Source organism: Tupaia chinensis, unplaced genomic scaffold, assembly GCF_000334495.1.
Source record: "Tupaia chinensis unplaced genomic scaffold, TupChi_1.0 Scaffold000154_1, whole genome shotgun sequence".
NCBI lineage: Eukaryota > Metazoa > Chordata > Mammalia > Scandentia > Tupaiidae > Tupaia > Tupaia belangeri.
In genome coordinates this window covers 2,455,710-2,471,036 of record NW_006159625.1, presented here as the reverse complement: position 1 = coordinate 2,471,036, position 15,327 = coordinate 2,455,710, and the positions used below count along the sequence as shown (strand labels likewise).

Sequence of the window (15,327 nt, the reverse complement as noted above, 5' to 3'; positions counted from 1 at the left end):
AGTTAAAGTACTAGCAATCAACATAAATTAGTGGAGGGGATGTTAAACAGTATCCTCTGCAAATGCTTGCAGTTTGGAATAGCAGTCACCGGATAATGCAGAATATAGTCTGTTTTAATCCAGATAACTGACACATTAAAAAATCTGAACTATTTTAAACATAGATTAGAAAATAATAACTGCTTATTAAAAAAAAAGTATGATAAATAGTAAATCACTCTTAAGGCAATCAAATTATTTACCTAAGAAAGACGACATTTACAGGTGAACAGTTCCCAATCTTCTATGTGGCTTACCCTTTGGGAATCTGGTAAAACCAAAGGCCACCCTTCTTAAAATAATGTTTTATATGTAACTTAAAATAAAGCAAATAAGTCGGATTAGAAAGGAAACTATATTGAAATACTACCCTCATGTTAAGAACCCCAGGTGAACACTAAAGTATTTTAAGTCTTGTAAGTGGTTATCTAGTTGCTACCATTCAAAATTAATTATATATAATTCTTATTTTAAAATTAAAACTCGCTCAAAATTTTGGTGGAAGTTTTCAAGTCTTGTATCTTGACTACTTAAAATAAGCTTCCATTTGACTGGGTAATTTAGGCATTGGTGCTTTAAATTTTCTTAGCAATAACCGTAAGTCTTATCTAGTCAGACATAGATCTTACCCAATTTTCTATGTTGACCTTGTCTATGTGTAATCAAAGTTTAAAACGCAGTAGCTTTCCATTCCCCTTAACTGTGGTGGGACATTATGGGAAATTTCTATCTTTTATTATAGTCCTTTTCATGTTTCATTTATTAAAAATATTTTAAAAATATTTCAAAATCACACTATGGTAATTATATACTTTATATTATTTGTGGAGGAAAAAAGTAAGTAAAATTTGAAAGGTTGGCTATAATTTTCAAACAACTTTTCTAACAAAGACATTTTTGTATAAGGGCTTTTTCCTAAGGAGTTACCTCTGTTCTATAAATAGTAGTACCTTTTTTGAGAATATAGGATTTATATAGAATATAGTTAGAACATAGCAATACATTTGAAATAATTGTCTGGATTTCATGTACAGTCATATATTTCAATAATTAAAAATATGGTAGTATAAAAGAAGCAAAACTCTATATTCTACTATTTCATTTTCCACTTAGAAAGATTGCTTGATGAAATGAAGATATATCAAGTTTGGAATAAATAAATGAAATACTAGCTTGATTTTTGGTTGGCATAGTCAGATATTCCATAAAGTTTCATTACCACATGTTATATGGTGAGATAAGTTTATTATTAACCTATAATAATTTGTCTCATAAATTGTGGGGCTGATGTTAGAAAGCATAATAATTATTAAAGATAGTAAAAATTTTTAATATAAATGTAAAATTGGTACTTTTTGAGAAATACACTTGGTAAATTTAAGATATACACATATAGATAGAAAGAGATTGATAGATCTAACTCTATGTATGTTTCTGGTCATATTTTCTGATGAGGATATACAAAAATATTACACTAAAAACATAATAAACTATTGGACATAATTATTCCTACAGAAAAGTGTTCTTTCTAAAATATATTTTCAGAAACAAAAATAGAATTATGATTTTTACACTGAGATTGCTTTTAATTTCTCTTTTTGACTAGTAATTGAATATTGTATATGTATTTACAGTTAATCCCAGCTATTCCAACTTGTTATGGATATACTTATATAAAAATACTAACCTTATCTTAGAAAATTAATCACATTTTGGTACATAGACTTAAAATATTTTAAAATGATTTAACTTCTATGTCACCCTATGAATTAGAAATGTAAAGTAATTTCAAGATATGGCATAGAATAAACCCAGTATTAATTGTGTAAAGTCATCTAATCTAATGACCTCTGGTCAAAAGTTCTATGCCATGTAGTTCATGATATTTAGGAAATTATGTCCTTTTTTCATATTTTTCTTTTGTTGTCTGTGGTTATTTTTTATCTTTTATTATCATAAAAAGGATGAGAAAATGTATTGGTAAAATGTGCGTTCTTGATACATTAGTCTTGAAATTAATGCTTGTTTTACTGTCTGTAATATATGGAGATAGATTGTTGGATCTATCTCTATAAATATTTCCATTTTTGTGGTTGCAGCTGGGTGGGAAGATAACAATTTAATTGAAGTATATTTGGCATATGTGTAACTTTTGAGTTCTGGAGCTAAAGCTAATGTTTTTAGAGTTGTCTTACAGATTGTGGGACTGGTGTTAGAAAACATTTATTGAATGTATTAGGTGTACAAAACATGCTAGGCTCCAGAGATACAAAAATCAATAATAATAGGTTAGTTAAAAGGAAGCATACTTCCCTCAACAAGGATTAAGTTTTAGTATTCAGTTTATTTGTGGTCAAAGAGATCACATTGTTTCAGAATTACTATTTCAGTTCATTTCAATTAGTACCCATTCTACATTTTATTGATCAGCATAGTCAAAGTGGATTGAGATAGGTGGCTAACCAGTTTTCTGCAGAGTGATTTTTCTTGTGGACCATGTTTAAATGTGCTACAGACTTCAAAGTTGCCCGACTTTCTTATAACCTCATTTGATTTTTCTCTTTCAACATTGGATGTATACTGTGCACTACAGCCTTTTTTTATCTTAGTCGGTATACTAATAAACAGCCTCAGGGACTTGAGAATTAATGCATATATGGTTTTCTTCACTCTTTTGAAAATGTTAGGAAAAGTCATTGAGTTCTTTTACAATAGAAAAGTTCACATGTTCCGTTTGGAGAATTCATTTGGAAAGTAGGCAATTTTGGTTGTCATTGATATTGATTATAACTGAGCAACTCTTGTAATCTTCACTGGGAATTGCTATTAAAGGCAGATTATTTTGGTTCCTTAGAAATTCTTAAGAAGTTTAGAGAGGATTTGCTCAGAATATGCTGGGGGAAATCTTTTTATTTTATTTATTTATTTTTTTACATCTCAATAATTTTGAACAATTACCTTTTTCAAAATCAGTTTGATGCATCATAACCAAATAGCAGAGGGCACTAAAGATCAACTGAGCTGCTTTTTGACTAACGTTTCAGGGATTGTGAAGCAGCAGATAGACAGCCATATCACAGATCCAGATCAACAGAACAACGGCCTCTCCTTGAGCGGACAACCACCCGCTCCAGATCCACTGAACGTCCTGATACAAACCTCATGAGGTCGATGCCTTCATTAATGACTGGAAGATCTGCCCCTCCTTCACCTGCCTTATCGAGGTGAAAGATAAATCAATCAGACTAACTTCCCCTTTGCCCTACCAGCACACCATTTTGTTTTCCCAGCAGCTAAATGGTCTCTTCTATCATCCTTGGCTGATCACTAATAACAATCAGTACTAACCTTGTCAATGTAAACACACTATTTATATTCAGTGGATATAATAGTGTGTGGCTACCATTGTAATCTGTTTAACTGTCCTGACTGCATTTGTTTTGTGATTTCTCATTAATCAGGAGTCCTGAGTAAATCCCCTCATAATTACCATGTTCTTCTACAGAATGAGAAATTATGTGTCCATTAGACATCACTTTTCAAATAATCATCATAATGACCAATAAAACTAGATCTCTATTTTCTTTCTATCAATACTAATATCATTAACCAATATTGTCCTTAGCTGAATTTTTTAATTGTTCAGGATTTTATTTGTAGTTTCATGAGATATTTTATAATTAAGGGATAGTTAAGATAAGCCTGAGTAAAAAATCTCTTTGGGTCAAGGGAGGAAGGCTTGAGTTTGAAATCTGGTAGAAAGAAATGTGAAGTACTACTTTTTTTATGTTTTGAATTGCAGAATTCTCCTTTTACTTTCATATGGATAGAATACTAATGTGCATCAGTAATTCCATGGATTTTACTGTAGGGTTTTATGTGCATGTATGTGTGTATGTATGCATATTACACAAAAATATGAACATCTTTCAAATATCCATATTTTGTCCTACTTTCCTAACCTTTGGATCAGCAGCTAAACGTCTTTTTAAAATTGTACTTGTACAGCTATCATATGAACCAAATGTATTAGAAATATTCAGCTCATTATACTGAAAAGATATATTAATGGTATATTTTGTAGGTCTCATCCTCGTACTGGGTCTGTCCAGACAAGCCCATCAAGTACACCAGTGGCAGGACGAAGAGGCCGACAACTTCCACAGCTTCCACCAAAGGGAACATTGGAGAGAAGTAAGTTTTATTTCTAATTATGTCAAATAGGAAATGCACATGGAAGCTAAGGTGAATCAAGATTTTCTTACTACCTTTATGTTACTCTTCTTTTTTTATTAATTGTATGCCTTGGCTGCATTTGAAAATAGTTATTTTATAAATATATATTTTGCACTTAAAATTTATAATATTTGGAGGGAAAATAAGTTATTATTTTAGCACATTTTAAAAATTTGAATAAATGCATTTGTAAAAGTAAACTTAATACTCTTAAGTAAGCAGTTGGATGATTTTTCTTTGCTACAACTAAGTTTATGTAATTGTTGATGGTTACATAAAGTTTATTAGTAACTAGCCAAATCAATTTTCACACACTGCAAAGGACTGGTTAGCTGATGCACAACAATGGTGATCCTTCTCAAAACTGGAGTACGAGAAAAAGGTAATCATGAATATACCAAGAAAGATGCATGTTGTACTGATATTTTTAATAACTTCAGAATTTTGCATAAGAAGCACTATTTGCTGACATAGACATGAACATACTTCCCAAACACCTATAAATACTTGGATAAAGGATCTCTAAAAGCATGGAAAATAGAATATAGTAATTTTTAATATTTTAAAATTATGATCCCTTTATTTGGTAACTGGATGTGCTTTGCAAAGATAGATGTAGATATATATTTTTATATACATTTAAATCTCCATTTAGCTTTTTTTATTAGACAATACTTTCTATGCCTTTGGAATTTCTGTTGTTTTTTAACCCCTGTGCTTTGGTTCCCTTTTTTTTTTGTTTGTTTTCTTTTTATTTTATTTTCCCTAGACAATGGAGTCAAGGAGATAGAACCTTATGAAGGTCTGTACATAAAGGAGGGTTTGTTTTGTGCTGACAGCCTTTTTTGGGGGGCTATGTAAGCAAAAATAAACCCAACTGCAATTGATGTCCCTTTATTGTATAGACTTTTATAGAGAGTAAAATTATTTTGTTTTATGATTTCTGATAGAGTATTCAAATTTTATTTTATTTGGACTCTTGCCAGGAGTGAAATTTCTTTGATTCATCGAGTAGGAATACAAAGAGTTTAACTTATTTTAAATATCATATAAAATTTGCTTTTGTAAGAAAATTTAATTACCTCTTAGGCAGAATTCTAGATTTTAAGTAAAACTTTTACTAATGATATCAATTGCAGTCTGTGTTTATATAATTGAGGATGTACACATAGTCTAGTTATATTTATCATCATATATTTCATTTTGTACTTATGATGATCTTTTTAATAATTTGGCTTTCTAAAAAGGAAAGCTGTCAAATAAAATGTGATTGTGGTTTGTATTTCCTACATCATTTTCCATGTTATAGAAAAGTTAAATATGATGCAGTTTTATTATCAAACACTACATACTACTCAAGAAAAATATTGAGTTATAATATAGGGAGTGTCATAGGACAATAAAAAAATTTGTGCTAGTTATGATATTCTTAAATTGAGTTTGTAAATTTAAAAATTGTTGATTGTTTCATTTAATGATCAATCATCAGCACATAGATTAATGCCTGGCACATTGAATGCCCTCAGTAAATATTTGTTGAATGAATGCATGAAATATCTATTCAAAAATTGAAAAGCTACCTCAAGCAGTATATAAAGTACCAGTAAAACGTTCTTGTCATTCTTTATGTTTATAATAAGATTCTTTTTACTTCAACCTGTTTGGAAAAAGTTTATAAGTGCATTGCACTTCAGCAGCAATACTTTTATTATCTTTCTTATACAGCTTGTCGAAATAATTTGTGTTCTTGTTAGTTGCAACTGAGTGATTATAAACTTCTGTTTGTGGTTCTTTCTATTTATTATTTAACTTTGGACAGCCCAGTGCTCTTGTAACTAATGGCTTATTATGCTGCCTGATAAAGATGTCATCAGCATTTCTGTAGTTCTCAATTATTAGCGTTTGATTGTGGACATATAATTTTCTTTTCATAAGGGAAGTTCAGAAGAATTTGTGAAAATTTTGTCTCCCCAAGATTATTTAAAGATAAGAATTGTTCATTGGTATGTGAAAATGAGAGTCATAGTTTATGCCAGCTGTTAAAGAATTCAACTTTAGTATCTTTTATCACAATAATGTATTGAGATATGAGTAGCTCCATCTTTATCATAGTAAGCATGTCAGAAAGCCAATCATATTGCTTGTACTGAAAATCGGGGTTGATGAGCCTGAGGACTGTATCTACATTCCACGTATCACTTTTCCCCTGCAGAATACGTTAAAAGCTCAATTTTCCATTAGTGTCCCCAGTTATGATTTTTTTACATTTCTTACTTTCCAAAAAAAAATTGGTTGGGTGGGGGCAAAACTTCTGTTATCCTTTTAGTGTGAAATAAAAGGGCTTTCACTTGTTTATTTTGTTTTACTTAGAAGTATGGATGATTTTTTTTTAAAAAAAAAAACAGTGTTTTCATAAATATTGATGTGGAAGATTTAGTAGATGCATGACTATGTAATTGGTTTTAGCTTTAGAGAAGATACATCATATTTCCTTTAGAAATCTTCAACTTCTAACTGAAGTTAAAGATACAGTAACTCTAAATAGTCTTTCAATTTATGGTATAAATGAAATTCTGTGTGGATTCTCTCCTAAAATGTTAATTTTCAGAAGTTGTAATTAAATGGTATTATATAGGGATCAAAGCATTGAAATATTCATCTTCTAACCCTCTTCAACAGCTAAAAAACAAGCATTTTCTAATTTAACTCCTTATGATTTGGGTTATTTCATATTTTAGTCTGTTAAATAAATTAGTTTAGAATCTCATATTTTGGTATCTACTGTGGCACTTTATTTAGCTGTCTTCTCTTTGCTGAGAAACAGAGGGAAATAAGTAAGAGCGATATAGAAAGTATAATGTACTAAACATTTGCAAGGCATTATTATTTATTTTCCTCTAACTTTGATGTGCTGCCATTATGTGAAGATAAAAAAGAGTTTATAACATCATTTTTTGTCTCTAGAAAAGTTATTTAATATCACTTTTCTAATATTATGCAATGTTTATAGACAAAGTATTTTGCCCACTTTAGCCAGTTATCCATATATTGCAAATATTTTAGAGGTCACTATTTCTATTTTATAAATCAAAGTCATCATGAAAACAGACCATGTAATAATTGGTTAACAGTAAACATATTTCATTTTCCATAACTTTCAGAGACTCATTAAAATAATTTATTAGTCTCCTTGGAATCACCTATTTTATCAGAATGGATAATTTGAAACTTTTTGTTTGTTTTGTTTCATTTGAGAGTAACAAATATATCTATCTGGTCTTATCTTTTTTCTTTACTTTCACTTCTGCAAATACAGAAGTTAATGAAGAAACTGGGCATGTGGAAGAGCAGGGGGGAGAAAAGCAGGGAGAAGAGGTCAAGGCAGGTCTGTCTAGCTGTGTGTGTAAAATAAATCAGTAAATGTGTTACAAATATAGCTTTTCAATATAGTATAAGACTATGGGTTCCAAATTTATAAATGTAAAATAAAGAATAGATTATTTTTCATACTAACTTTAAAATAAATTACCTGGTTTTATTAATGAAGAGATACTACGTGTGCTATCAGAATATTTAATTTATCCAGCTCGCTGAATAATTTTCTTAATGTTTTAATCAAATTGAAATTATAGACATGCTGTCAACTCTATTTTTCACTTTGGCCCTACATTTAGCATATTTGTTTATTTACTTAAGAAAATTTGTTGAGAATATACTAGAAAATTATATTTTACCATGCACTTTAGCTGAATAAAGGTTTGTTGAAGTGCTAGACAATTCTTTCTGGGATTTTGAATCTAGAGAAGCAAATTATGAGGAAATATAGAACAGAATACAATTTCCATGAAAACTTTTGAAGACTATGATCATTTTTTCCAATATGATTTTTTCTCAAATAAGCAATTAACTATAGGTTCCTTTTTTTTCTGTATCAACATTACTCCAACATTTATTAACCCTCATAATTTCTCTCAAGTGTCTTCTTTCTAAACATCTATTTCTATTTTAAAGTCCCTATGATGTTTACAGAGTATAAAGATTGCCACCTTCTTTGTCAGATATCCCTAAATGAATTTTAAAGCTTAAAATACAATCAGTAAATCTATTTATATACTGTTATTGAATTTTCACTATTTTTTATTTGAAACTCAGAACTGAATCCTAAGCTTATCTAAGCTGTCAAGTTTTTTCTTAATTTTAACTTTCTTTGAACATTACAGAATATTATTAATTTTATCATGTGTTCAATCATAATTTTGTATTCATGAATAGTTGAATGTACTTTATTTGCAATGCCATTGTGTGTATTGTGCATGAGATGTATTTTCATGAATACGATTCAGTGGCGTTTTGTATTTTTTTTTAAACTGAAAATACCTTAAGGTGCATTTGCTAATTAGCAGTAACTTTTTAATTTCATAAAGATGAGGAAAGCCATCAGAGTACATCTGATAAAGAAACAAAAGCAAGTTTAGTTACTATAAATAGAATTATATATGACTTTCTATTTTGGATAGCTAATATTCTAACTACTAGACTTTCACACACTTTCCATTTTTCCTGGAATTGTATAGGAATAACATCTTTATGGAATACTGAAAGAATGAATTTCATTTTTATTTAACCGTGCAGTTAATGTTTTCTTACTCATTCTTCCTCTGTATCTCATACTAGTCCATGTAAATACTAGAGCTGTTCGAACTATTCATTAATTGGCATCCACAGTAAAGCAACTTTTTAGGATGGAATAGTTTGGGGACCTCAGCAATAGTTAATACCACTTTTATTATTTTAACGTCTTTAAGATTAAAGATAGTCATCTTTTGAACCAGTTTGTTGACTATGTTTTATTCTAACTTAATGGGTTATTGAATCAATTCTTAAGTTAGCATAAAAGTATAACTATATTATAAAAATAGCTATCTTTTTATTACCTTTTCTATAGAATAGGAAGTATATGATTTACTTTTGTGTTCATTAGTGGTATATCATGTTTAGTGCATGAATTTGTTGGTTTTTTTTTTTTTACTGTTTGATTTTATTATTATTATTTTGGTGTGATTGTTTTTTATTTGGATTTTTAATGACTGTAATTATTAATCACTATTGTCTGTTTTTAATGTTATAAAGACAATGAGGGAGAAACTCCAAATCCAGCTAATAATGGGAAAAAAGGCAAGTCTAAAAATGAAGCTAATAGTGCCTTTCTATATATTAGACAAACCATATTTACATTTTTAATATATGTGAATATTCTTAGATAATGTGTTTACTTAAGCTAAATAAGCATAACGTATTAGTACCAATTTAAGTTATTCAATATTTAAAATGTCTGTTTTTTACAAAATTTATTTCTGAATATGAAATTCACCTTCAAAATACTTTTCTTACTGATTCAGGTGCAATCCTATTTTATTGAAATGTTTGACATTAAAATCAAAAGATTTGCTTTGTTGATCATGTTAGAAGGCAAAATTCTGAGGAACTTGTGGTGATCATCTTATCAAGTGTTTAGTAAAATACGACAAAGATGTATTTCCTTTTTTTTGTTTTGTTATTTCTATTTGTATTTTTTCCCAATCAATGGTTATCTTTTGTTGCATCTTTAAAATATCACAGATGGGTCTTAAAAATAGCCTGGCATTTTGCTTCAATAGCTGGAAAACTCATATCTTATTTCTCAGCCTGTTTAAATGTTCCTTTTTCAGGGACATAGATATATCTTAAAATAGCTAAAAAAAAATCCTTATTTTTAACTATTGTAACTTGCTGAATTAAAACAGCTGAATTTGAAAAAAGCTCAATGTTTTGTTTCAATGCAGAGATTATTTAAAATAGAGTTTAAAAGATATTTTAAAGTAGAATCTACAAAAGAAAATATACCAGACTTAATTACAAATTTAACAATAATATTTAATGAGGATTAATAACATTTGTGGATTGTTCATAAGTCTATACACATGAATTAGTATGTTGCCTAGACAAGTAAAAATTTAATAGTTACATTTGGTTTTTCTATTATTGTTTGTGACTTCTGTACATCGTCATGACTTATCAAAATAGTAGGACTATATATGTTTTATAGTAATGGTAATGAAATGTGGCTACATACATTAATTTAGAATGTCAGCATTTTAAAATGGTTTATTGGGCCAAGTGCAGTGATGTCACACTTGGTAATACTAAAGCCACGTAAGAAGGTTCATATCCTGTGGTCTCCCTGTGCACACTGGGCACATGTGTGTGTGCCTGTGTTCCTCACTGGCTGTAGCTGGGGACAGGTTGCAGAGTGAAGATCCTGTTGAAGTGTCTCTCTCTTTTTTCTTCTCTCTCTCTTTCATGGAATAAATTAATTAGTTAAAATGTAAATGGTTTCATAAGAAAAATAAACATTCTTTTCTATATTATAACATTTAGCCCCGGTTGGGTTAAACTAAGAAGTACATAATTTTGTATTTCGGTAATTCCGTTGAAATAGACTTTAGTCTTGAGTACATCTTTCCCTGTCATCACTTTTTGTTAATAATATCTACAGTGTTATTTGCAAGATCTAATTATCACTAAAATAAATTTATAATTTTTTCACAATTCACTAACACATGCATTAGGGTATGATTTAAAAAGTAAAAATATGGTAACATGATAAGACTAAATCATACGTAATTACAAATATTCTCCATAAAACAATAAAAAGTTTTGAGTCCTCAATGTGTATAAACATTTTTGTCGTTTTTATCTATTACTTCACCTGTGTGATTTTTGCTTAGTAACTATGAAAGGAAATTTTTATGTGTAGTTAAATATATATCAGTGATCTGAAAGAGTTAATGTGTCTTCCTAAATGTTTAGTTAGCTATTGGGTGCAAAACAGCTTGAGAACATTCAGTGTGGTCTTGTATTAAGTGCATGTAAGTGTGTCAAGATAGTATGTTTTATGAGATCAGAGGGCTAAGTATTTTAACAGAAAAAGTACTCTCACGAGGACTTTTTGTTTGTTTATTCTTTTTGACCTCTAGTTGACCCTGAATACTGTCAAATCTTTAACTTCCAGCCTGCTTTGCATTCTTCTTATTTCCTTTGATCTTGCATGCAAAAGTTTCTACTGATAATGATTATTGGTACTTCAGTTACCCATACTCATTATAAATTTTTTGATGATTTATATAAAAATCTTCCTTACTGAAAAACATCACTATTGTTTCACAGACTAATCCTACATATGATATAACTGAACTTAGAAAGAAATTAATGAATAAAAATCTGATAGATGAGAACTCTGTGTATATTTTACATACATAATTTTTTATTTTATTTAATTTACTCTTTTGATCAAACACCAATATTTGGCTCAGCTGTGCTGTCACATGAGAACCTGCCGCTTAGGAAGTTGGAAACCACATGGGAAGCATAGGTTTGGTTTCTGGGCCATTTTGAACATGGTAGCTGTAATTCGAGCTAATGAGGAGTCTGGGTCAGGAGGAGTGCGACATGGCGATACTCTGTCAAAGATGCCTATCTCTGTCTCTATCCTTTTCCCATTCCCTCTTTTACATTCTTTCTTCTCACTTTCTCATAAAGGAAAAAATCTTTAAGGTCTAGTTTTCTAAATTTTCCTTTTGTTATCATTGCTTGGGAGAATGTTTTTTATTTACTGTTTATTTTGAAAACCACAATAAAGTTTATGAATAAGTATAAGGAGGGTGATTGTTTTTAGAATGGTTAAAGTGCATTTGTAAATCAGAAAAAAATTTCAGAGGTGAGAAGGGTGCTAGAAGTATCTACTCTCTTCCTTCTTCTATTTATATACAGTATACATATTCCTTAAATTTATTGTATAAGGCAAATAATAAAAGAACAAATAAGATAATTTCAGGGGCTGGCAAGTGCAAAAGCAAAAAGAAAAATTCAGAATAATGGGATAAATAGGTTCAAGAGATCAGGGTAAATTCATTTTCATAATTTTTAAAATTATTTTTGTTTAACTTTATCCATTTATTTTCATTTGACTGGAGATGGATAGAGTGAGAGAGAGAGAGAAAGAGAGAAAGTGAGAAAGCAAACTGCCAGGTCCAGGACTCAAGCCGTGGTGGGCCAGGCGGGAGTCCAACACCCTTAACCACCACGCCACCTGCTAGCCCCCGTTTTCATAATATATGTTGAGAGGTACTTCTGTGTAGGTAATATATGAGTAGAGACCTGAATAAAGTGGCAGAATGATTCACATGAAGATCTGGAAGAAGAGGGAATGTGACAGATGGAGGCCTTGTAATAGAAGCGACCTTAACTTGTTCAAGGAACAGTGAAGAGGTCAATTTGAGTGTGGCAAAGTGCACAAATTTGGGGGTTGCAAAGTAAGCAAATTGCAGTTGCAATCAGAAAGGTAACTGGGATTCAGGGGTGACTCATATATGTTGTTAAATATACAAGTATAGGTTTCATATATGACCTTGTAGATTCTAGCAAGGACTTGCGTTTTTACTGAATGAAATCGGAAGGTTTTGATTAAAGTGACACAATACTACTTCTTGAGTAAGATTAGTTGTAATCGTTAGATTGAGAATAACGTAAAAGAATTAAGAATGGAAACAGGGAGATTGTTAGACTTCCATAATAACCCAGGAAAGAGGTGATAGGAGCTGAGACCAGACTGTTAAGAGTAGTTGGATTCTACATATATATTTAATATAGAGCCAAGAGAATATTCTGACAGGGTAAACGAAAAAGAGATATTTTATAATTATTTCCAAGTTTTTGACCTGAGCACCAATAAATAAATAAATAAATAAATAAATAAATAAAATGGAGTTTCTAGTAACTCTTATAGGGAAATACTTGAAAATAGATCTATGGGGAACATCAGGTGCTCAGTTTGGGATATAATAAGTTAGAGATGTTGTTACATATACAAGTAAAGATTTCATATAGACAGCTTCAAATACGAGTTGGATTCCAGATTAGAGGTTAGAAGTATAGCTGTAAATCAGGGAGTCACCCTTCGAAGGAGAGTACTTACCATCACAGTGTTGGTTGAGATCATCAAAAGAACAAGTATAGATAGCTAGAAGAGGCCGATAACATATATGAACCAAACCACTCTTACATATATGATCTTTGGTAGGTCTTTTAATGTCTCTGGATTTCAGTTTCATATTCTGTAAAATAAAGTATACTCTCAATATTTTGACAAAAAATGTTCTGGGGGAGGTAGTAGATAAAGTTTCATATAATTTGTTTCTGATTTATTGTTGATGTTGTTATTATTGTTTATTAATTTCATTTGGTTTTAGAAGGTTAATAGATACAACCTCCTGGCTATTATTGATTAGTTCACTCTTAGGATTATAAAGTAAACCTTACTGTACTGCCTGTTCAAAAGTTGGATTTCTAAAGATACACAATGAGATAGAAGAAAAACTTTGTGTTTTTAGTGTGTGACCATCAAGGTGCAGTCACTTATATTATTTTAAATATAGATAACCTTAAAAGTGAAAAATGAAGAGGAAAAAAGAGAAAGGAAGGAAGGAAGGAAAGAAGGGAGGAAGGAAAGAAGGGAGGAAGGAAGGAAGAAAACAAGGAAGGAAGGGAAAGAAAGGGAGAAAGAAAAGGAAGGAAATGAAAGGAAAGGAAAAGAGAGGAATATGGGAGGGAGAAGAGCAAGTTGGCAGACAAGAAGAAGGAAAGAAAAAAAAACACAAAAAACAGATTACAAAGGAATCAAAAGTAATAAAGTAATTTTGACAGTTTTTGTAATGGATGCTTGCTTCTGTAGGCATTGCAGCAATTGCATACCACTTGGGGTAATAGGGTATGGACAGGGACAAAGGATCTTGGCTTGGTTTTGCTGTCAATATTCTCATTAATGCTTGATGGGCAAGGAGAAAGTCAGTGCCCATGTCTTAATCCAAGTTTGATTAATATCTACATGGGAATTGATTTATGATAGAATTGGTGAATATTTCCTCTAATATGCCATTTCCTAACTTACGTAAAACTGATATGAGAGAGATGCAGGGATACTTTAAGATAGCAAGAGATTTATCATATATCTTTCAACTCAGAGGACATTCAGTCACACTTGTATTATGGAAAAGCAGGTTGGTGACAGTGAGCCGAATGCACTTGAAAGAGAAGATATTGAGAGCCTATGGCAATTTAGGATAGTCAGAAGGACAATTTTGATGGTCTGCGTTGGAGCAAAGGCTGGAATAAAGAATGCATTTAACATTTTTCTCTCCAGGTTCATAATTAACGTTCCTAGGTGAATTCCTAGAAGAAATTTACTTGTAAATGATTATTTTCTAATTCATTTTCATATCTTTTCTTTTCTGAAGGCTTTTAGGCCTTTCCTTTTATTTTGCTTTTATTCCCTCACACATTTTTATTTTAGGCTTTTTTTTTTTGGCCATAGAGCATGTCTGCTTGCTGGAGAGATACAAAGACAGGAAAAGTGCAAAATCCCCGCCCCCCCTGGGGGATGGCCATACCGCAATCAATTCTCTTTCATTCTCCCATTGGGATTTTGGTATGCATGCATAAATGCCGAGCATGATTTTCAAGCCATCGGGTCCAGGACCTGAACCATGGTTGACTATGGGGGAATTCAGCATCATAACCACCATGCCATCTGCTGGACCTTTATTCCCCTATGCTCATCTTACTTCTTATGTACCTCCAAGTCTCAAGTGATTAATAAGATTTAGGAAAAAACTTTCTTTCACTTTTTATCTTACTGCAAACCTCAACCATTGTTTGAGGCCATATTATTGTTGACTTCTAAATATAATTTTAAAGTAATTTTTTCTTTCTTTTTATTGAAAGCAACTTAATCATAGGAAAGTGATACAGTACCAGAGAAAGAGCACAGGTTTTGAATCTTTTTTTTTTTTGGAGAGGTTTTTGCTATAGGGCGCATGAGCTCGCCAGACAGACAGACAGAGACATAAAGATAGAAAGCGAGAAATCACCCCCGAGGGAGATGGTCATGCCGCAATCCCCTTTTCCTCCATTCTCCTCTCGGGATCTTGGGCATGCACGCACCCGCGCCCGGCGTGA

The 15,327-nt window shown here is 31.1% G+C and overlaps 1 protein-coding gene across 3 annotated transcripts in view; it reads left to right on the top strand.

Moving 5' to 3' along the window:
- RIMS2 (regulating synaptic membrane exocytosis 2) overlaps positions 1–15,327 on the top strand; it is a 409,264-nt gene that overhangs the window by 165,709 nt on the left and 228,228 nt on the right. For 2 of the 3 annotated variants that reach the window (XM_027770699.1, XM_027770700.1), the window contains 3 exons: positions 3,084–3,263; positions 4,124–4,233; positions 5,045–5,077. In XM_027770699.1, the coding sequence (XP_027626500.1) occupies positions 3,084–3,263; positions 4,124–4,233; positions 5,045–5,077 (323 nt within the window). The remainder of the gene's footprint in view (positions 1–3,083; positions 3,264–4,123; positions 4,234–5,044; positions 5,078–15,327) is intronic. The other variant, XM_027770701.1, reaches the window with a different exon arrangement.